The sequence below is a fragment of the Microchirus variegatus genome, assembly GCF_963457635.1.
Source record: "Microchirus variegatus genome assembly, chromosome: 18".
Taxonomy (NCBI): Eukaryota; Metazoa; Chordata; class Actinopteri; order Pleuronectiformes; family Soleidae; genus Microchirus; species Microchirus variegatus.
The window spans coordinates 1,276,863-1,301,364 of record NC_139819.1 but is presented as its reverse complement, the minus strand read 5'-3'; the positions used below and the strand labels follow the sequence as shown (position 1 = coordinate 1,301,364).

General features: G+C 43.8%; 1 protein-coding gene across 1 annotated transcript in view; it reads right to left on the bottom strand.

Annotated features, from left to right (window-relative positions):
* The window catches only part of ttc28 (tetratricopeptide repeat domain 28), a 301,137-nt gene that overhangs the window by 62,109 nt on the left and 214,526 nt on the right, over window positions 1-24,502 (bottom strand). Inside the window, exon 6 of the mRNA XM_083904827.1 lies at window positions 5,606-6,113. Within this exon, the coding sequence (XP_083760953.1) occupies window positions 5,606-6,113 (508 nt within the window). The remainder of the gene's footprint in view (window positions 1-5,605; window positions 6,114-24,502) is intronic.

Genomic DNA, 24,502 nt, shown 5'->3' with positions numbered 1-24,502 from the left:
GCCACGCAACATTAACAACGAGCCTAAAGAGAGCGTCGTAAACGTTCGTTCTCCCCTGTTTCTGCGACTTCTGCTTCCCATCTCGCGCACGCTGGCTTTAGCTTTTATCACTTTTATGCCCGTTAATCTAGTCTATGTCGTCATGCGCCAACGCGCGGCTTTTGTGTGACGGAATAACAACGCACGCCTGACCGCCGCATACAAAAACAACAACAACAACAACAACAACAACAACAACAACGGGGGCAATTACAGACTGATGCGCCACAACCTGCACTTCATTCTGCCGTTATCTTCATTATTCAGCTCCTCTTGAATCAGCTATTAAAGGTAATTAAGCGATTCATCAAGTCAGTTTCAATTACTGGGAGCTTGACAGCTGCAGATTAAAATCAGTGGGAGAGAGAGAGAGAGAGAGAGAGAGAGAGTGGGTGGAAGACGGAGAGAGGGAGGTGTCAAAAAGTGAGGAGAGGGAGTTTGAACGGCAGCGAAGAGACAGACGACGAGTTTCTCCGGTGTCGAGATCGACCGCGTCCACATGTTGTTGTGGTCAAACTTTGTCCACGACGTCTTCACCTCCACCATCTTTTTCGTCTGACTTCTGCTGCGTCACCAGTACGGACGATAACAATGTACGATAGAGTCTGCTGCTGCTTGTGTAAATGACATTGTAGAATCTGTTTGCCATTTTTTCTTTCTTTCACCACAACCTGTCTAGGCAGACGGCCGCACATCTCGGAGTCTGGTTTTCCCTCTCCACTGATGTCTATAGGGTTTGCTTGTGCGAATTGTTGTTGTTTCTCGTCTCTCTGTAATATATATACAGAGGCTTGAGATAATAATGGTCTTAATGGATTATTTACTCCATATATCTATATTTTATACAGTAAGTCTAATATAAGTCTAATATTTCAGGACATTTTAGGGGACTGAAGAAAGGTTTCTAGCACACACACAAACAAAAATGGCGAGTATTTTAAAGTATTTCATACAATACTGAGCTGAAAAGACTCACAGGCTGATCAGGACTCTACCACATTTAACAATAAGGGTTCCAAAAGGGTTCTTCTACAAGGGCTGAGGTTCTACCTGGAACCATTTGCTTCTGAAAAACCCTTCTCCGAAAGAAAGGGTTTTTCAAGGGTTCTTGGTAACACTAATGGTTCCAGTAAGAACCATTTTGATCCAGAGAACCCTTTAAAACCTCTTCGGCTTGTCCTCATAGGAGAACCCCTTTTGGTTCCAGATAGAACCTTTTTTATAAAGACTCCACTTGGAACCTTTATAACCAAGGTTACCAAGAACCCTTTTGGAGGATTCCACCAAGAACCCTTTTGAAAGCCTTTAAGGGGTTTTAAAAGGGTTCTCTGGATCAAAATGGTTCTTACTGGAACAATTAGTGTTACCAAGAACCCTTGAAAAAACATTTTTCAGAAGCAAATGGTTCCAGGTAGAACCTCAGCCCTTGTAGAAGAACCCTTTGAAACCCCTTTCCTGAATAAAGGGTTTTAAAAGGGTTCTTGGTGGAACCCTCCAAAAGGGTTCCAGCCAAAAAGGGTTCTTCTATGAGGACAAGCTGAAGAACCTTATATGGTTCTACTTAGCACTTTTATTTCTCCCAATAATCAAAAAACATCCTCAAGATCAGACATTTCCAGATAATTCAGCGTCTCCATGAGTTTTTAACAGAGAAGATAAAGCAGCAGACGATGAACGGATGGACGTTTACGGTCGTGTCCTAAAAATATCAGCTACGTGGACGAAAAAGGGCGGGAAAAGACAAACCAGACTTGCAAACTTATTCCTCTCTCATCCGGACTGAAAACTAACATTTGCAACTCATAACGAAAGAAGATCTCTCTCGCGGTCACGATGGCGACCGAGGGCCAACGGATCGGGAGTAAATTAGCCCGACACACTTCAAATGAAGCGCTCGTGTCGCGCAGCGTCGTGAATCGTCCGCGCTTAAAACCCTAACCCTGAATTTACGGACGGCTCAAGTTCACGTCTGGAGCTCAGAGCGGCGCAGCATTAGTCCGGTCAAAGGACAACTTCAATTTATGTTTGGCTGATTAACTCCACTCACTTTTTTTTTTACAGATTGTGTCACAGAATAATTCACCTGGATGAATCTATTATAACCTCTTACTTGTCCATTAGAGTCAGTTTTATTACCCTCTTGATGACCATCATAAGTCAAACAGCGCAGGTCGTAACCACTGGACTAAATATGGGAGACCTGCCCATTTCATATACTGTATTTCAGACAAGGGGGGGTTTGAATAACCTGGGACATTTTTATCCCTATGGTTTCTTTTGTCGTTATATTAGCCGTCTCCACAAGGTTACCCCCGGGAATAAATTAATTTTGACAGGATTCGGATATAAAAAAATGCCAGACAGTGATTACATTTTAAGCTTCAGTCAGGGAGACCGGGTCCAACGTTTTCATTTCCTCCATCTCATTTTTTACTATTTATCTTTGCACTATTTCTCATTTGATGGTGTGATTAGGTGCAAACCGGTGTGAAAGTGAGAGCAGATTTATGTGAAGACGTTTGCTGTGAAAAATGATATAGTTTTATGGGGTTTATTTACCCTCTGAATGTGTGCACACGTGTGTTAAAGGCTGACATTTCATCACCACTTATAACTTCCTGTTCCCTCATGTGTGTGTGACTGATGACTCCGAGGCTACGTTGATATATTTATATCCCATGTTTTCATTTGAAAACTGTGGTTTTGGATACATTCTGCATCCAGACTAAGAAGGTGGGAATCACAGGGTACCTCACAATACCATACCATACAATAGGCTACGAAACGACAGGGTACAAAACAATACGATACAATAGGGTACGATGCGATACACTACGATACAATAGGGTACGATTTGAAAAATACGATACGATACGATAGGGTACGATACAATAGGGTATGATACGATACAATAGGGTACAATACGATACGCTACGATGCAATAGGGTACAATGCGATACAATACAATAGGGTATGATATGAAAAAGGATACGATACGATAGGGTAGGGTAGGGTACGATGCGATACAATAGGGTACGATACGATACAATAGGGTATGATATGAAAAAGGATACGATACGATACGATAGGGTAGGGTACGATGCGATACAATAGGGTACGATACGATACAATAGGGTATGATATGAAAAAGGATACGATACGATACGATGATACGATGAAACAAAACGATACGGTACAGTATGATACGGTACGATACGATAGGGTATGATACTATAGGGTACGATATGATAGGGTACGGTACCATACGATAAGATACTATACGAAAGGGTACGAAACAAAATGATACAATAGGGTACGATACGGAACAAAACCCTGCAATTTTAAACCAGCAAGAATGAGCATCATATTTTCAAAATTCACCATTTTCAAGGCTTGAAAACCACCAGGTGTCACGTGGACATTATCCAAATCTGAATTGAAGCTGTTTTAATGGGGATGAATCTCTGGTTTAAACTAAACGTTGGTGATGCGGTGACGTACCGCTGACCTCGCGAGACACTCAACGGTCTTACTAATAAAAACAACGACAAGCAAACAGCGCTTTTAAATTTATACAAACAATAAGCAGCGGCAGCAGCAGCAGCAGTGTAGTGGAAACACGAGCAGGAAATGAAAACTCACTCTGTTTTCGTGCCGTTATTAACCTACAAACACAAACCGACCGCTGATACCGAGCAGTCATATCCAGTCTCATTACCTGCCACCGCCACTTACACAGCACTTGTAATCCTGTTTATATTGAATCATCCAGTCAGTTTTCCTTACTATCTAACCACCAGGTGCTTCCTTATCTGCGAAGACGTGCTCGAGCGTTTCCATTTTTATCACGTGTGACGCCAGTGGCTGACCTTCAACATTGTCCTGCGGCAAAGGGTCAAAGAGGGGAAATCAAGGGAAGACACGGACGTGGACGACGCACCATATCCTGCCTGCCGTGAGGTGGCCGAGTGTGACACTTGGATATTTGTAAGATGGATTGCAAGTGTTTTACGGAGCGACACTCGCTTATCGCCTTCTTTTTGGCGGGAAAACGTAAACACCAAAGTCAAACAGGGAGGAGAATTATGGCGAATAAGACGCAGATGGAGGGAGAACACGGCGACAAGTAGAAGAGCTTGGACACGGAAATATGTTGTGCATATGGACGGCTGATGTGTGACGGGAGGACAGCGGTAAAAGTGAGAGGGAAGGTCTAGAAGACGGTAGTGAGACCTGCTATGATGTACGGCTTGGAGATAAAAGACAGGAGGTTGCTGAGATGTTCGTTGGGAGTGTCCAGGATGGACGGGATTAGAAAATGAAGGGCAGTTCAGGCTGAGTAAGTAAGAGAGTCGAGGTTGAGATGGTTCGGTCGAGTGCAGAGGAGGGGCAGTGATTATGTTGGACAAAAGGATGTTGACGACGGAGCTGCTGGACAAGAGGAAAAGAAGAAGATCAAGGAGATGGTCAATGGATGGTACGGTATGGAAGGAGGATCTTGAGGACAGCTGGTGTCGGACGCAGTTGATCTGCTGTGGTGACCCCTAAAGGGACAAGCTGAAAGAAGATGATGGTGATGATGATGTCAGGAGACCACAGAGAAGGTCCATGGGTGAGGCGAAGGAGGACTTGAGGACAGTTGGTGTAAACAGAAGAGGACTCGAGCGAGAAGACAAGATGGAAGCAGAAGATTTGCTGTGTCAACCCTTAAAGCGGAACTAGACCGGAAGTTCCTATTAACGCTGTTGTTTTAGTGTGTATCTGCGTCATTACCTTGTTTACGAAGCCCTGAAGGTTCTAAACAAACAGTTCAGCCACTGCTGAGAACGCTGTGTTTTATTGTAATCTCGGGCTCAGCGAGATCTCTGAAAAAACCCGGTCCGGTTACGTAAACACCGGTTCTCCTGAACAGCAGATCCTCCTGCTCCGGGCACTAGTCCAGGCACATCCGGTTGCGTACATTGAACCGCAGAAGAAGAATAACGTCCGTTGTGGAGGTGTTTCACGAGCGACAGTGTCTTCTGACTCTGGGTCAAAGGTCGTCAAAGGGACTGCGGCGGGGAGTCGTGACGAAGCTATTTTTAAACTCCGTTAAAACAATGTTTTGATAATGAGTAGCAGTGCATCCACCGTTCCAGAGGGGGGAGCTGTGCTTCTGAGAGCGGGTGTGCTGAATATGTCACTCCCGGGTATTGGCCAATCACAAGACTCTGTCTTCTGGGTGTGAGAGTTGAGTCTGAAATATCGCGGCTGGGCAAAAGCGTCAGAAAAGAGGATTTCTATCGGCTCGTTTACAGCAACTAGGAGGTTTTTGACCACAAAAACAAGTTAATGTATGTAAGTAGACCTCCATAACTAACATATATGTGCAAGAGGACCACTCTATGTGAGCTTTAAAGGAAGAAGCCCAAGGATGAAGAAGAACATTGGTGTGAAACATGCCGATGTTGTCTTCAAAAGGGGTTAGCTGGGATTAGGTCCAGAACACATTAGCAGACAATGGACAGGTGAGACCTTGATCGTATAAGATATATCTAATCAATCCACTCGTTTATCGCGTACATACCCAGGTTAGAGGAGGCCCTTCCTTCCGCGGCCCTGTCCTTCAGACCTTCAGCGATGGACAGCTGCTGCTCGTGGTACTGCTTGGCTCTCTCCAGGTCCTGCATGCAGCGGGCGGCGTGGCCCAGTCCGGCGTAGGCCCTCATCTCGATGGACTTCTCGTCCAGCTCTTGGGCGAGCTCCAGGACGTGGGTGTGGTACGACATGGCCTTGTCAAAGTTGCGGTGGTAGTGGTAGGCGCTGCCCAGGTTGCTGTAGGCGCGCGCCTCCTCCCGCTTGTTCTCCAGGGCCTTGGCGATGCCCAGGTGCTGCTCGTGACACTGGACCGCGTTCTCGAAGTCTCCCATGGCGATGTAGACGGCGCCCATGTTCCCCAGCTCGCGGGCCTCCGACAGCTGGTCCTTGGACTGCTTGGCCAGCAGGACGCACTGCTTGTGGCTGGCCAGGGCGTTGGGGTAGTCCCCTATAGCAGTGTAGACGTGGCCCAAGCTGCTCAGTGCCATTGACGCAGCCTGTAAATGAAGACAAAGAGAGCGATACAGTGGTCAGATAAACAGCGAGGTGAAAGAAAGCCTCATTAATTGAAGCCACACTGCATCAACTCGGAGTCATTTTCTTGCCTTTGCATCAAATAAGAGGTCGACCGATTGATCATTTTAGCCGATAAATCTGCTCCGAAAGGACTTTTTTTACAACCTATCTGCATTGACGGACCCTGACTCTGATAATGACTGATGACGACGCTGAATGGAGGCTGCACAGCTTCAGGCTGGTAGCACAAATTATGTTCTCGATGGCTATATTTGCTAATTTAAAAGCCACTTTTGCTGAAAATGTGTTCATTAGAGTGAGTTAGTTTTGCAGACACAAAACACTCCTTATCTGCACCTGTGGAGCAATTGAGTACGGTGCTAAGGGCCACCCTGATTTTAATCAGCAACCACACAAGTCCAGCTGGCCACGGGGCCGATCAAAGATCGATGACCCAGTGCATGAGAGCTATTCAAGGTAATGCAGAGCTCACAGTGTTTAGAGGTGCATTCAGTGACCATCGTAAAGTTCGACGACATCTGCAAAAACACTCCACAAAACCAAAAACTAGTGCCGTGCAAAAGGTCGTGTTTACGTGCCGTGACACCGGAGTCCAGGCACCGTTTACCAGTTAGCTGCATTAGCTCCTTTTAGCTCCGTTAGCACGCCTACAGTCGACCTGGAGCGGTCTGTTTATGAAACGAAAAGTGCAGCGCCTCGAAATAACCAGCGTACCTGTGTACTGCGTATGTGTGCCTCTGTTTTTAAAGGCGCCATATGTAAGAATGTGGCCAAAAACGGTTCCTACATTCAAATTGAAAATACCGCAACGTAACTGGCAACCCGCGGTTGCTCGGCAGCTGAGACTCTACTGACTGCAGTGATTGGTAGACGGCGGTAGGTGGCGCCACATGACGCCAAAACATGATTTCAAAACGTAAACATGATTTGCAGTATGCAAAAGATTTTTTTTTATGCAAATATTTTGTCTGTACTGTTGTTGTTGGAGAGTTCAGTTTGTTACACCTTTAAAGTTTAGCGTTACTTTAGAGACTCATTTTAACAATCCGGAGTCACGTAAACATGACGTCACGCGCGTCTTTTTTCCGGTCGGTCGTCACGGAAACGCGATGTGCGTTAACGTTTGACAGCACGACCAAAAAAGCTGTTGCCGATGCATTAAAGGAAGCTTGTGAATTTGAATGTACTCGAGTAGAAAAGATAATCCCACAATGAAGAACTTTACAAAGCGGCACAGCTGGGATTAAAACTCCCGATTATTAGGCGAGCACTTGATTCAACAAAGTCACGGCACCACATTTTTAGTCGTTAGGTCATCGGAGAAGAATGCAAATGTAATTTCCTTAATAATTCCCTTAATCAACGCTATCATTCATAAAACATTGTTCGGCTGTTTATCTTTTCTGTTTCTTATTATTTCTGAGGATTCTTTCCTTGAGGAGTACACGACTACAGGCTGATTATCCACCAGCTTTTGCCTCTTACTGCCATTATTCCGCTAAAAAAAAAAATTCCACTATTAGTCGACTTCTCTGCACCAAGAGGGGCAAAAATAATGAGAAAACTATAAATTCCCAAACGTCTTCAGGGTCTTGTGGCTCCGAACAACAAATGAAACCTGATTTGATTCTGTGTTTGCCACACAGGGAGCGGCTGTAAAACCTGATGCACATCAACACAGCAGCAGGCTCGCTTTACAGCCACCAGTTTGCCCACTGCAATTATGCCTCGCGGCGTGCCACCACCGACGGAACAAAGACAATGCTAATCAGCCGGGAGAGTCGAGGGAATTTAAGCTTCACACCAAAGCTGTGGAGGGTGGATCGGGGGTGGGGGGGGGGGTGGGCGAGAACAGCTGACTGACTGCCAACGAGACCCCGCAGGCTAAAAACACTGGAAACAAAATTCCTCGACTCTACCTCCCATTTTCTCAAGCAGAGTCCAAAATTGTGTCTGAAATTGAGATTTTTTTTTTTTTTTTTACAAAATGCAGACATGACCATGACCACCCCCCACCCCAACACTCACTTATCAAGTGTTTACTCAGCGGGTAAACATGGGGGATTTGTGGTCAGCTGTGTTTGTGTGAACAGATGTTCGATTAATCACAGGCGCGCTAATAAAGCATCTCCATCTTCCTGAGGGTCCACTCTGTATACACTGGCCAGGAGGAGGGGGTTGGATCCGGGCCAGACACCCTGGACACTGCGGGGCTACGCGTCCGTGCTGCTCTGTTTGTGTTTAAAAATGCATAAATTCCGTGCTGTGGATGTTGCCGCGGTTCACTCGAAAAAGTTTGACAACCCCAGGGCTGCATTTGAGTCTGGACGGGCAAAACGGAGACGGTAACTTTGGACAGTTACTTTCAGTTTCACCTCTTCGTCAGTCGGACAATGGAAATCCTTGCTCTAACTTGACAACATTTCTCGTTTGTAGAACTTCCTGAAACTTGAGGTCCGGAACTTTCCCTTTGCGATATCTCAATTGCAATTTCAAGAAATGTCTTTGTACGAACAAAATCCGCCCAAAAACAACTCTAAACATTGCAGTGTAGCCAGGTTGTAACTGTATGTGGCGCTGTAACTCCAAACAGAAGAAGGCAATAACGACGGCGACAGTGAATGCAACGGCAAGAAAGCAGTGGGACCCTGTTGCGTATTGTTTGTATGCACCAAAAAGGCAAAGGGTTGGCCTTAACTCTGCGACCCGATTTCCAAAAATAACGTTTTAGGGCTCCAGAATTGGTGGTTTTCCAAGGATACACAACTTTTGCATATTCTCCTAAGTGTTCATGACATACTGTGTTAGTCGGATGAGGAACGACCCAAGCTACTTCTGAAACAGAGCTAAAGGGCCAATTCCAATTCCTATCTTAACCCTCAAGCTCAACCCTTAATCTTAACTGGCCTCAAAACCAAGTGTTGAGGGTTATTTTGTCACTTAGAAATGGGACACCCCTTAAATGCAGATACGTCTTCAGACTGTAGGGGGCAGAATAACGCCAAAGCTGCGTCCAGTCTGTCAACTCCAAAAAAGAAGAAGAAGAAGAACACATTTACGTCAGGATTATTTATTCTGATCCGTTTGTCAGTCAAGTTATTAGGTTGTCAGTTAGTTATAAGATGATACTCATACAAATATTCAGCTGACAGTTACCACACACCACGACTTATTGAAAAGTAAACCACACCGGCCGACTATTGACAAAAGATCGTAAAATAAAAATAAATGTTACGCAACAATGACGTCAGTAATCCATAATATGGGCCTAAACTAAGATAATACAATGGTTTTCATCATTTTTATATCTCTATTAACAAAGAAAATACTTCATTTGTAGCGTACTCGTTTCGCTGCTTTTGGCGCCATCTTTGTTATATGAAAACACGCAATGCATTCTGGGTAGCCCTTGCTCCCAAGGGTGGTCCCCTGGAAAATCTCAATATTGAGGGCGATACAGTCCTTAAACTTGGCCTCAACTTCATTTTTCTGAGAATCAGGACAGCACTTGCACTAGAGGGAGAACATTTTTGAGATTGAGGGTTAAGCAAGGAATTGGAATTCACCCCAAAATGTTGTTCCAGAAAAGGCAGTTTATAAAGAAAAACACGGTGTATGGACGTAACCTGTGGACCCGTACATGTACTACATCCAGTTGTGTGTTCCATTTACACGGAAGTCAGAACTGGGAGAGACATCACCTCCGAGTTTTAGCATGTAGCTGTAAGAGCCAGCGAGAGTATGATCAGCTCTTCGTGGTCACGGAGAGGCCCTGAAGGTCAAAGTTCTGGCCTCCTCCTCGTCTCTGGAACAACTTGGGGGTGTTTACGGGAAACCTGAACTGGTGCGTGTTGTGTTGTGTTGTGTTGTGTTGTGTTGTGTTGCGAAACGGGCCGGCGACTCTTGCTTTTCATCTCAGAGGAGGCATGGGGCCCCCGCTGTGCTGAAATTTACATAGATATTATTCCCACAAAATACAACAAGATGGAATCTGAAAACATGTGGCGGCAGAGAAAGGAGCTATTTTCGCTCTCGCTCAGTGGCAGTGACACCTTCGTAATAATGGAGCCCTCGGAATGAATGGAAAGTAAAAAGAAACCCTGTTATTGAGGGGGGGGGGGGAGAGAACAAAAAAAAAATCAATACAACAAAACGCTTCCATCGACTCTTAAAACGACTCCTGTCTTTGAATCTTTCATAGATAATTTTTCAAAAAAACGACCGGGTCCGCCCTATCCACCTACAAACTCCCTTCATTTCACATGGCCGAACCGTTGCCTGGAACCAATTACCTGCTGACATAAGGACTTCCAGCAATTTGCTCAAGTTTAAAGACTCGACAGGGCTTTATATGGGCCCAGGGAGGCAATTACCCTCCGTCACAACTGTTGCTGTTTCATGTTTCCGCAGATAGTCTATCTGGAGCTGCTCAATTACATGTGCCGTCGTTTGAAGCCTCGCTCGCTCCATCTCCCCCCTCCCTCCCCCCCCCCCACCCCGAACTCAAACTTCCGCTTTTTCCGCGCCGAAAAACTCGGGACGATCCGTCGTCCGAGTCGGTCCTGGAGACGGCGGAGACTGGCGAGGGAAGAGCAATCTGTCTGCGTTGCTCTTGTGATCAGTGTCCCTATAAAGTGAGACTGCAACGCCGGCATTATCCCCCCCCCCCTCCACCTCCATCTCCATCTCCACCTCCCATCCCCTCAGATGGAAGCCAAGATGGGCAGATAATGAGGAGCCGGCTTTGCCAGCTCACATGGATGCACTGAGTTTGGCTCGAGGACAGACACCGGGACCGCGGCGCTGCTCATTTTTCCGTTCCCTCGATGTATCGCAAAAATGTGTCTGGCAGAGAAATAATTGCATACATAATACATCGTTTCAGTCTAATTTGATTCCGTTTTTTCCTGCCTCTCTCTCTCTCTCTCTCTCTCTCTCTCTCTCAATCCCTGGACAAGAGGCGAGATTTGATTGTGTAAACAGCGTCCGAGCACTTTCTCCGCTCGTGTCCTGATTGCATTAATCCTCACGCCTTTGCTTTATAAACTGTTGATAAACTGCCAGCTCTTATCAGCAAACACATTTTATTTTCGCACTGAGACGTCTCCTAATGAAAGGTAAGACCTGTTCAGCCTCAGGGAGAAGGGAGGTGAAGAAGGAGGCAGAGGGTGGAGATGACAAGTTAATCAACAGAAGCTCAGCTACAACCGCGTTTGTCCATTTTTCTCCCCCCCGACACGGGAAATCAGTGCAAAAACACAATCTAATTATTGTGTTCATTTTAAATAAACACCAACACAATCGTCCGACTAAAGCCAGACTTACAAATAAAGGCGCTACTTCGTCAAAAAACAATTTTAAGATACGTGTAAACATGTTTGTCCGACGACTAAATACACGCTAACATGAAACCACACTTTTAAGACGTAAACATTTTCGTACCACTAAAACCAGACTTTAGAGATACACATGCAAATGTTAGTCTGACTAATAAATAAAAATGATCGTACCACAAAAAACAGATGTTAGCCAGACTACTAAATACGTGTAAACCTGTTCGTACTACGAAAAAATACTTTTAAGACACGCTAACATGTTAGTCGGACTAATAAATCCATGTAAAACATGTTCGTACTAGGAAAACCAAAACTTTAAAATGTTAGTCCGACTTATAAATACACGTAAAACATGTTCGTACAACAAAAAACAGACTTTTAAGGCATGTTAACATGTTAGTCTGACTAGCAAATACACATTAATATGTTCGTACAACGAAAACCAGACTTTTAAGATACGTTAACATGTTAGTCCGACCAATAAATACACGTAAAAAACATGTTCGTACGACGAAAACCAAATATTAAACTACAAACATGTTAGTCCGACTAATAAATACGCGTAAAACATGTCCGTACAACGAAAACCAGACTTTTACGATAAAAACATGTTAGTCCGACTAATAAATACACATAAAACATGTTCGTACTGCGAAAACCAGACTTTTAAGACACGTAAACATGTTAGTCTGACCAATAAATACACGTAAAACATGTTCGTACTACGAAAACCAAACCTTTATGATGTTAGTACGACTTATAGATACACGTAAAACATGTTCTCCGTACTACGAAAACCAGACTTTTACGATACAAACATGTTAGTCCGACTAATAAATACGCCTAAATATTAACATGTTAGTCGGACTACGAAATACACGTAAATATGTCCGTACAACGAAAACAAAGCTTTTAAACTACAAATATGTTAGTCAGACAAATAAATACACATAAACGTGTCCGTACTACGAAAACCAGACTTTTAAGATATGTTAACCTGTTAGTCTGACTACGAAATACATGTAAACATGTTAGTCTGACTAAGAAATACACGTAAACGTGTCCGTACTACGAAAACCAGACTTTTAAGACACGTTAACGTGTTAGTCGGACAAATAAATACACGTAAACATATCCGTACTACGAAAAAAACCAGACCTTTTTTTTGTCGCGGACGTTTGTTTATACTTAAAAATTACGCAGTGCAGCTTTAACTGTGCATGGAATCACCCTGAGTGTTTTTTTGTGATTCTCCTCCTCCTCCTCCTCCAATAAAGTATGTTTATATTCTGCAGCACATTAGAGAAACGGCTGCTTTCATAGCACATGCTAGAGGTAATGTATCGTACTTAGCATAATTAGCCCCTCATGTCGTGCAGCAGAGCTTGGTGCACTGCGAGTTTTGTGACTCTGAGCCCCTGGTGTGTGTTTTTATTTCTTGCCCTAAAAACAGACGCGTGCTGCCCAACGCTTTCACCACCACCACCACCACCACTGTTGATGTGTGTGTGTGTGTGTGCGGTTGTGCCTCGCAGCTGCGTAAAAAAAAAAAAACACTGACGTACTTCAAACAAGCGAGGCTATAACGTCACAAAGTGGTACGGCTTATGGGACGAGCCCGGTCGTCATGGAGACGCAGAGTAAAGGGTTGAATTATGGCCTTGAAGGAGAGACGAGCACTATTAATAACCGGAACCTTCGTCCGTGTGGACACAAGAGAAAGCAAACAAAGACTCGGGGCGAGCGTAGAAACGTCCCTCCGTGTTTGTTCTACCTCACTTGACGGTTACATTTAGCCAGAGTCGCCGCCGTTCGCCGACTTAAAGCGCTAGCGCTTAACTTTTAAAGATAAATACGTCGTTATTGTTTGAATAATCCGTAAGATTAAAAGACATGCGGTGGGAACAGGTGACATTTTTGTATCGTCCACCATTTTGGGAGCCAGAGAACGCTATTTTCAGAAAGTTTGCGTACACAACCAACGCGCAAATACGGAGTTTTAGCACAACGCGTAGCGCTTTTACGTCTTTTTCTCCAGTGTTACAGCGCCACACGTAAGACGACCGGTGGGAACAGGTGACGTTTTTTTGTATCGTCCACCATTTTGGGAGCCAGAGAACGCTATTTTCAGAAAGTTTGCGTACACAACCAACGCGCAAATACGGAGTTTTAGCACAACGCGTAACGCTTTACGTCTTTTTCTCTAGTGTAACAGCGCCACACGTAAGACTTCCGGTAAGAACAGGTAACGTTTTTATATCGTCCACCATTTTGGGAGCCAGAGAACGCTATTTTCAGAAAGTTTGCGTACACAACCAACGCGCAAATACAGAGTTTTAGCCCAACGCATAACACTTTACATCTTTTTCTCCAGGCCCCTGGGCCACCAGTTTTGAGACCACTGGTTTAGAGTCATTTTATTTAATTTATCATAACAATACTTTACTAAAAGTACAATAATCCACGTGCGCTGCTTTGGTACATAGTTTTTCCTCTTAACTCATAATACATCGAGTACTAATTACACTTTAATAAGCGTCTGTTTCAAGTCACTTTCAATGTTTTTCCTGTTCATACTTTACATTTACACTCTATTCTATTTATTGTGCCGTTGTATTTATAGCCGCAGGTCTTTTTTAAAAAGGTCACATCTCTTAATGAGCATGTGCATTTGTCACATTTATATTTTATGTTAATCTACATACATGTATATTTTATCTGCTGCTAATACTGTGTTTTCTTAGTCTTCATTTTCTTTCCTGAGGCTTGTTTTAATTCAGAAGGAGCGCATAATAGCGCCAAAGAATTATGATTCCCAGAGCTCCGAACGCCGTAAAGATACAGTGCGTAGCTTTTTGTTGTTGTTAGCATTAGCATTCCAGCATTTATTAAAGTTTTATTAATCGAAAGGGGTTGAAATTCGTGCAAGAAAGAAGTGAAGTAGATATTTAGGTAAATGCTGCTTGATGTATGTAGACGAGGCCTACGCAGGACAAACACGGAGTCATAATTACTAGCGGTGTTGTGGACACTGTCTGCCGTTGACGTGAGATTCCGTGCAGAACAATGCGCGAGTAAAGTTAAAGAAACTCACAGTACAGACAAAGTATTTGCATTAAAAAAAATATTTTGCAGACTGCAAATCATGTTTTGGCGTCATGTGGTGCCACCTACCGCCGTCTACCAATCATTGCAGTCAGTAGAGTCTCAGCTACCGAGCAACCACGGGTTGCCAGTTACGTCTGAAAAACGAAGTATAGTAACCGTTTTTTGGCCACATTCTTACATACGGCGCCTTTAAGCAAAAGAGAGCGTAAATGACGACGTGACGCCTCGGAAATTAAAATTCCAATGATCTCCGTGTCGTCAAAGACGAAGATAAAAGACGCCGTCGTGGACGAAGACAACTGGTCCGCCCCATCTTTTAAATTTCACGTTCTGGTCCTTGAATTTGAAGGTATCGGTCCTGGAAAGTCCTTGAATTTGACGTCAACAACACGCGGTGACCTCAGCGTCAATTAAAACTCCTGTGTCCAGACGCTCTGTTTGTCTCAGTCTGCAGCTTCTTCTTCTTCTTCTTCTTCTTCAGAGAGCGAAAGGAACCGCTGTGATATCAATCACTTCAAAAAGATAACACACATCTGAAGTCACTCGGGGGCCCTAACTGCACACACACACACACACACACACACACACACACACACACACACACACACACACACACACAAACAGCTGTCTAATTAAAAGGAAGTGCAGAGAGAAGGTGAGGAGGACGCTGCACACCCGCGTTTCCCCCGTAACGAGCAGGGCCGAGGCTGAGGCTGCAGGCAGGAAACACAGCTTCACGCTGGAGGGAGTGAAGGGTGTGAGGGGGTGAGCGAGGGTGTCGGGGTGCAGATAAAAGGCAACGGGAGAGTTTGTGTTTGAAGGATGAGAGAGGAGTGAAACAGTGGAGACGTCCCCAGGACCAGAGCTGAGGAGTCCTCAGATCTGCCTTCACCTGCAGGGGAAAAGCATTCTGATGAAGACGAAGAAGAAGAGGAAGTGATGTGATAAACTCAGAGGACGACGCGTCAAAGACGGTTGACTGATGATCTCGCGGGGCGCGTGTTCACGTATGTGTGTGTGTGTGTGTGTGTGTGTGTGTGTTCTTATACTTGCGGCATACTGAGGACCAGTGAGGGTTTTTAACCAACAAAGTGAGGTCATTTTTACGGAGTGGGGACATTTTGGCCGGTCCTCACTTTGTTTTCATTGAAATCACTTCTTTAGGTTGCTATAACATGCTATACTCAATTTGTCAAAAATTTTAATTCTGGACGACTTTTTGTCAAATTTTGGACCAAATTTCTTTTTCAAATTTTGGACCAATTTTTTTTTTCAAATTTTGTACCAAATTTTTTTTTGTCAAATTTTGGACCAAATTTTTTTATTCAAATTTTGGACCAAAAATTTGGGGTAAATTTTTTTTTTTCAAATTTTGGGTCGAATTTTTCTTTAAATTTTGGGTCAAATTTTTTTCAACATTTTTGTTAAAATTTTCGGTCAATTTTTTTTTTTTAAATCTTGGGTCAAATTTTTTTTTAAAATTTTGGGTCAAATTTTTTTTAAAATTTTGGGTCAAATTTTTTTTTAAATTTTGGAAGACATAGTATAGTATGACGTTTTTGTCAAATGTTGGACCAAAAATTAAAAAAATAAAATAAAATCGAAAAAGTTTTCCAGCCCTTTTTGCTCTGGGGCTCCACCTGCAGACATTTTATGGTACTGCAACCAGTAGTTCTTTGTAGATGTCATTCATGAAGTAGATATTTGTAATTGTGTTGATTTATAAAGTGGAAATGCTGGTCCTCAGTATGCAGCAAGTACAAGCATGTATGTGTGTGTGTGTGTGCGTAAATGAGACGGAAACAAGACAAGTGTGGTGATGTCAGTGTGGACGCCGGAGGGGCGGGGACGAGGACGCATGTGATAAAATATTCAGTCAGGTTTTATAGTGTGTGTGTGTGTGTGTGTGTGTACTCTATTCTCTCAGGGTTTGCTCACACACACACACACACACACACACAAACTTGTTTTTATATCTTAGTGAGGAAACCATCATAGACATAATGAATTCCCGAGCCCTTTAACCCTCAAACCCGAGTCCAACCCCAGCCGTGCACAGAAGCTACCTGGCAACCAGCTTCCTTCATGAATAATCTGAGCTAATCTGATGGATTATCAGCGTTAAAAACCCCCTGGAGCCGCTTGATAATTCCTTCAGTTTTACACAGGACGCGTGATGCTCACAGAGGAGTGATTGTCACCAAAAGGTCAACGCTGAGGGTCAGGGAACTCGTGACGGCTCCTTCACTGTCTGTCTGTCTGTCTGTCAAGTGTGTGTGTGTGTGTGTGTGTGTGTGTGTGTGTGTGTGTGTGTGTGTGTGGACAGACGAAAGAGCCGTGAAGAGCAGAAAACACACAGAAGAGCCTCAGTGCACTGTGTTTTTAGGGGGAAAAATAACCATTTTTGTCTGTGATGTGAGGAGACTGTGAAATAACACAGAGGCACAAAATATAAAAAAAAAAAAAGTATCTCAGAATGACTTGAAATTTACCATCATAATAGTCGTCATCGCCCTGAACAAGGATCTGTTGAAAATATTTGTAAACCTCTTAAGGAATAATTTAAATGAATTTTTGAAAATTTGGATATTAACCATTTGCCCTGATGCACTTTGACAGTGAGCTGAGTTTCTTCTTGGAAAAAAAAAGTATCTCGGAATGACTTGAAATTTCCTGTCATAATTGTCGGCATCGCCCTGAACAAGGATCTGTTGAAAATATTTACAAAGCTTTTAAGGAATAATTTTAATGATTTTTTGAAATTCTTGAAATGTTCCATTTGCCCTGATGCACTTTGACAGTGAGCTGACTTTCTTCTCTAAAAAAAAAGTATCTCGGAATTACTTGAAATTTACCATCATAATAGTCGGCATCGCCCTGAACAAGGATCTGTTGAAAATATTTGCAAACCTCTTAAGGAATAATTTAAATGAATTTTTGAAAATTTGGATATTAACCATTTGCCCTGATGCACTTTGACAGTGAGCTAGTTTCTTCTTGGAAAAAAATATTATCTCGGAATGACTTGAAATTTCCCGTCATAATTGTCGGCATCGCCCTGAACAAGGATCTGTTGAAAATATTTACAAAGCTTTTAAGGAATAATTTTAATGATTTTTTGAAAATCAGGAAATTATCCATTTGCCCTGATGCACTTTGACAGTGAGCTGACTTTCTTCTCCAAAACAAAAAGTATCTCGGAATTACTTGAAATTTACCGTCATAATAGTCGGCATCGCCCTGAACAAGGATCTGTTGAAAATATTTGCAAAACTCTTAAGGAATAATTTTAACGATTTTTTGAAAATCAGGAAATTATGCATTTTGACAGTGAGCTGACTTTCTTCTCGAAAAAAAAAAAGTATCTCAGAATGACTTGAAATTTACCGTCATATTAGTCGGCATCGTCCTGAACAATGATCTGTTGAAAATATTTACAAAGCTCTTAAGGAATAATTTTAATGATTTTTTGAAAATCAGGAAATGATCCATTTGCCCTGATGCACTTTGACAGTGAGCTGACTTTCTTCTCGAAAACAAAAAGTATCTCGGAATTACTTGAAAATTACCGTCATAATAGTCGGCATCGCCCTGAACAAGGATCCGTTGAAAATATTTGCAAACCTCTTAAGGAATAATTTTAATGAATTTTTGAAATTATTGAAATGATCCATTTGCCCTGATGCACTTTGACAGTGAGCTGACTTTCTTCTCCAAAAAAAAAAGTATCTCGGAATGACTTGAAATTTACCGTCATAATAGTCGTCATCGCCCTGAACAAGGATCTGTTGAAAATATTTGCAAACCTCTTAAGGAATAATTTTAACGATTTTTTGAAAATCAGGAAATTATGCACTTTGACAGTGAGCTGACTTTCTTCTCGAAAAAAAAAAAGTATCTCCGAATGACTTGAAATTTACCATCATGTTAGTCGGCATCGTCCTGAACAATGATCTGTTGAAAATATTTACAAAGCTTTTAAGGAATAATTTTAATGATTTTTTGAAAATCAGGAAATGATCCATTTGCCCTGATGCACTTTGACAGTGAGATGACTTTCTTCTCCAAAACAAAAAGTATCTCGGAATTACTTGAAATGTACCGTCATAATAGTCGGCATCGCCCTGAACAAGGATCCGTTGAAAATATTTGCAAACCTCTTAAGGAATAATTTTAATGAATTTTTGAAATTATTGAAATGATCCATTTGCCCTGATGCACTTTGACAGTGAGCTGACTTTCTTCTCGAAAACAAAAAGTATCTCGGAATGACTTGTAATTTACTGTCATAATAGTCGGCATCGCCCTGAACAAGGATCTGTTGAAAATATTTGCAAACCTCTTAAGAAATATTTTTAATGAATTTTTTTAATGAATGTTATTGTATAATGCACTTAATGCACATTTTATCTTTTGGCTTCTCCGTCTCAAGGGGTCGACACAGCGGATTATGGTTTGTGGTATCAAATGTATCCCTATATATATATATACATACACAGTATATATATATGTATTTATGCAGTGACAGCAGGACACCCATGTTCTGGAATGATCTCGTGTGTTTATTCGAGAATATCCATCACTCAGGGCTGTCGAGGGGGAAGAAACACAAGAGGCGCGGAGGAGAATTGGATCCGACAGTCTCGATTGGCGTCGGTGGAAAATGTGAGTGTAGCTTTCAAGTGGCTTCTCTTTCTGGGGCACCGCTGAGCGGCGGCGGCGGCGGCGGCTGAACCTCTCCAGCCTCCACCTCCTCGTGTTTGTCCCCCTGTGACAGGATGTCAGCATTGTTCAAATGGGAAAACGGCCGAGCAGCCGCTGCTGCCTGCTGATATAAACATACGAGCGCAAAGTCTGGTTGAGCAGGAAATTGAAGAAGTGGCGGAGGGGGGGGCGCCGTGGATGAATCTTAATGTACTCTAAACCGGAGCAGAAGCCTTGAAGGGCCTGCTGAAGTCGAATCTCCACGGCAGCGCCGAATCAATTCCAGAGAGACCTTGCGGTGACAGAAAGGGGGGAAATCACAGTGGTGCCTGAAAGTCATTCCGTCCGGGAGGTAAACGCCGAGCGCTGACGCCTTCTCGGCCTCAATCTGAGGTCAGAAGCAGAGGGAGGGGGGAGTTCCTGTCTGTAGGACTTGGACGTTTTTGTCAATAAAAAGCAAGTGGCAGACTCTACAAGGTAGAGATCTACGAACACGTGTGCAAAGATTAGTGCCGGGTTACGTTAATGGCGTGCGGGACGTCACGTTTACGCGACTCCAGATTGTTAAAGTGAGTCTCTAAAGTTACGCTAAACTTTAAAAACAGAGGCGCACACACGCAATATACAGGTACGCTAGGTTATTTGTAGCGCTGCTCTTTTCGTTTAATAAACAGACAGCTCCAGTTCGACTGTAGGCTAACGCTAACGGCGCTAAAGGGCCCTGATGCACTTTGACAGTGATCTGACTTTAGTCTCAAAAACAAAAAGTATCTCAGAATGACTTGAAATTTACCATCATAATAGTCTGCATCGCCCTGAACAAGGATCTGTTGAAAATATTTACAAACCTCTTAAGGAATATTTTTAATGATTTTTTGAAAATCAGAAATTATCTATTTGCTCTGATGCACTTTGACAGTGAGCTGACTTTCTTCTCGATAAAGAAAAGAGCTGGAACTGGTAAACATGACGTCACGCGCGTCTATTTCAGGTCAGTCGATGCTAACCGTCGCTAACCGCTGTTAACGTGTTAGCCTGCCCAGCGCTAATAAAGATAGAACCTTAAAACTCTACTTTTTTAGAGCTTTGCGTTGCGACGAAGGACGACAACAACTGTGATTTAAGGACTCTGAACTGTGAATGTCCATCATTATACTTTATTATTAGACAAAGAAGAAGAACTCTACCCAACGTTAAAATAGATCTACAACATGTAACACAACAGGACTTCAAAAACTCCCATCCGTCTGACGATAATGAGCCGCTGTCGTGGCCTCTGCTGAGGACAAAGTGCCAGATATAGCATAGCTAGCAGGCTCCCACTTGCATTAGAGGGGATTCAGCGGTAAAATGAGGGGACGTCAACTAACTCAAGGACGCGGGGATTCGAGGGGTCGTTCAAGGTCGACTGTGTTTGCCCACACAGCTGGAGAGGAGGAGGAGGAGGAGGAGGAGGAGGAGGAGGAGGAGGAGGAGGAGGAGGAGGAGGAGGAGGCTCAGGTCTGAGAACCAGGATCAGTATGAGCTGGCCAGAGTTTCTGTCTGACACGATGAAAGAAATGAAGAGTGACAAGGAAAAGTTCAGACTCGCTGTGACCTCACGGTGTTTTCTCTTCGTGAGAAAACACAAAAGGTTTTTTTCTGCGCTGCTCTCAATCTGGTTTAGACCACGTCAGAGTGAAATGTGTATTTCGGCGATATCCCCGATATCGTAAATCCTGGAGAAAATACCCGATAAACACGTCTATTTTTACCTTTAATTGCATTTTTTTTTGTCTTTGTAACGTGTCATTTTTCAAACGTAGACGACGTTGTGACGAGCAAAATACCATGTAGCATGTTTCTAACGAGGGCTAGGACCCAAGATACGACTTCATCCATCAGCATTCCCAACTAAATATGTACTGCGCTCAGGCAGTCCGGTTCCATCAGGGCCCAACAGGCTCCGGGTTTTCCTTGAAGTTCCGATTTCCAAAATAAAACAAAACAAACCCTCACTTTTCTGTGGATTTATGCGGAAGTGTTTTCAGGACGTGTTCAGTAACTGGGAGTGCGTTAGATTTGATCGAGTAGGGAACGCTAACTCCTGCCGTGTTCCAATTACTTCGGGAACTCGGAGAATCGCCTCGTTGATTTTGCGAAGTGGGAAACGCGAACCCAACGTATCTTGGGCCGTTAGTTAGTTAGTTAGAAATATCAGTCGATAACAACAACAACAAAACAAGGCAATCGGAGATGGCAGACTTCACACCCCCCCCCCCCCCCCCGTTCGCGCAACAAGCCTCTGGCGCTCCCTCTGCTGGTCATAGCGGCAAGTGCAAGCGTGGAAACACAAAAAAAAGCACAGACAGAGCAGCCAAAAACAATACTTCATTCAAGCGACGAGATATTTTGTGCTGAAAAAATCAGCAAAACTACTTTGTCTACGGCAAAAAATTTAAACGTTGCGACGCGTACGACTGATTTACCGCGAGTCAAATGCGACAAAAGTGAAAAAAATAGCCTTGTTCTGATGGTCTGATGAGGTTTGATAACATGTTCTACACAAAACTACACATTTAGGTTTGTTAGCTTCTCGAAACGGGGGAAACAAAATGTCAGCGGCGCCTCAGAGAGAGAGGGGAACAGTATAAGTTTCATAAAGTATGAAAATGCTCGGCACGCTGTCTCCGCTCAAAAGGTCGCGCTGACAAATGGAGGCGCCGCTACGCTGCGATGCATCTCACGTCGCGAGGTGCGCTAAGGAAACTAAACCTAAAAACCTCAAAACCTGTGAACTGAACGACGAGTTAAAAACCGACTCTGGACGCCGACGCGCAGCCGAGAGAGTGAAAGGACCTGGTTACAACCTCCACAAAAGCGCTTTAAATCCCTGCTTTTCCTCTCTGTGCCTTTTATTCCCTAAATGTAATTACAGACCTGCTGAGAGAGAGCTGTGGCCTGAGCAGCGTCGTCACAGAGGTTATACCTCAGTGTTCCTGCTGTAGCCGCAGGAGGAAACAGAACTGGTGAGGCCGATAAAGAGTTAAAGAAGAAAAAGATGGATTTTCTTTTTTCTTTTTTTTTCTGACTGGGGCTGCATTATCACGTCCATAAACACCTCACACACACACACACACACACACATGCTGCCTCGCACTGCGACAGAGATTTAAGAGCGTGAGGATGGCAGAGCTTCCTCTGTGCAAGCGAAAAAAGATGGAAACCAAATCCCCGGGAACGTTCGTGGATCGAGTTCCACACAACGGCCTCCCGGGGAATCTGTGTGTGTGTGTGTGTGTGTGTGTGTGTGTGTGTGTGTGTGTGTGTGTGTAAATGCAGGAATATCACATCCAAAATACTTATTAGTAGTGCCGGGCGCGTTTAACGGCGTCAATGTTAGCGCACGTTATCGCGTGACGCGTTTCCATGACGACTGACCAGAAAAAAAGACGTGCGTGATGTCATGTTTACACCGTTATCCAGTTAGCTGCGTTAGCTCCTTTAGCGCCGTTAGCGCGCCTACAGTCGCGGTCTGTTTGTTTGACGAAAAGTGCAGCGTTACAAATAACCAGCCGTGTACTGTGTACGTGTGCTTTCTGTTTTTTTTTTTTGAGTTAAACGTTACTTTCACGACGACTGACCTGAAAAAAATGCGCATGACGTCACGTTTACGTCGTCATGCTGGCGCGCATACGCAGTACACAGGTACGCTAGTTATTTGTAGCGCTGCTCTTTTCGTTTAATAAACAGACCTCTCCAGTTCCACTAAGGGCGCTAATAAAGGAGCTAACGCAGATAACGGAGCTAAGTGGTAAATAAATGGTGCCTGCGCTCTTATCGTAAACGTCGCGCTAGCCTTTTCTCCGGTCAGTCATCGTGGAAAACACGGCGCGCGTTAACGTTGCGCCGGTTAATGCGCTAAGGTGCCCATCACTATTTGAAATTAGTCCTTAAAGTAATGCTAAATTTTAAAAACAGAGGCACACATACGCAGTACACAGGTACGCTAGTTATTTGTAGCGCTGCTCTATTCGTTCAATCAACAGACCGCTCCAGTTCCACTGTAGGCACGCTAACGCCGCTAATAAAAGAGCTAACGCAGCTTACGGAGCTAACTGGTAAACGGTGCCTGCACTCTAAACATAAACATGGAGTTCACGCTCGCCTTTTTCCGTCCATTCGTTACGGAAAACGTGCCGCGCGTTAACGTTGACGCCGGTTAACGCCGTTAGCCACCTTTAACGCGCCACGGTGCCCAGCACTATTTGAAACGAGTCTCTAAAGTAACGCTAAATGCTAAACGCTAGACAGAGCTGGTTATTTGTAGCGCTAGCGCTTTTCGTTTCATAAACAGGCCGCTCCGGTTCGACGGTTGAAGCTGTTAGCGCCGCTAACTTACCCTAACCCTACTTATTCATTTCCTAAAATGCCACAGTATGATGGGATACAAAGTTACTGCACACGAGAGATTCAAACACGGGTGTCGTTTTCGACGAACCGCACGCGGGGGGGGAATTAGCGCCGCGTTTAAGGTGCGTTCTCCTGGGAGACGCGACGCGACACGACGCCACCCGCCTGCGACGCCTCCAGCTGTGAACACGCTCGCACGACTCTGATTGACGGCGAGGGTAAACAGTTGCTAGCGGGGGCCCCTGATCGCATCTCGCTCGCCTGTGGCAGAGCGAGTGGAAAGGCGATTGGCTTCCCTTGCAGCCCTTCAGCCACAAATTAAGTCGACATCTTGGCTGAGTCACCTGAGATGTGCTGAGATTTGCTTAGAGCCGATCTCTCACACACACACACACACACACACACACACACACACACACACACACACACACACACACACACACACACACATTCTTGTACTTGCTGCATACTGAGGACTGGGTTGCTGACAAAGTGAGGACCAGCATTTCCACTTTATAAATCAACACAATTACAAATATCTACTTCATGAATGACATATATATAGAACTACTGGTTGCAGTACCATAAAATGTCTGCAGGTGGAGCCCCAGAGCAAAAAGGGCTGGAAAACTTTTCCGTTTTTTTTTTAAATTTTTGGTCCAAAATTTTACAAAAACATCATACTTATACTTTGTCGACCGAAATTTAAAAAAAAAATTGACCAAAAAGTTTTGGTCCAAAATTTGACAAAAACATCATACTTATACTTTGTCGACCAAAATTAAAAAAAAAAATTGACCAAAAAGTTT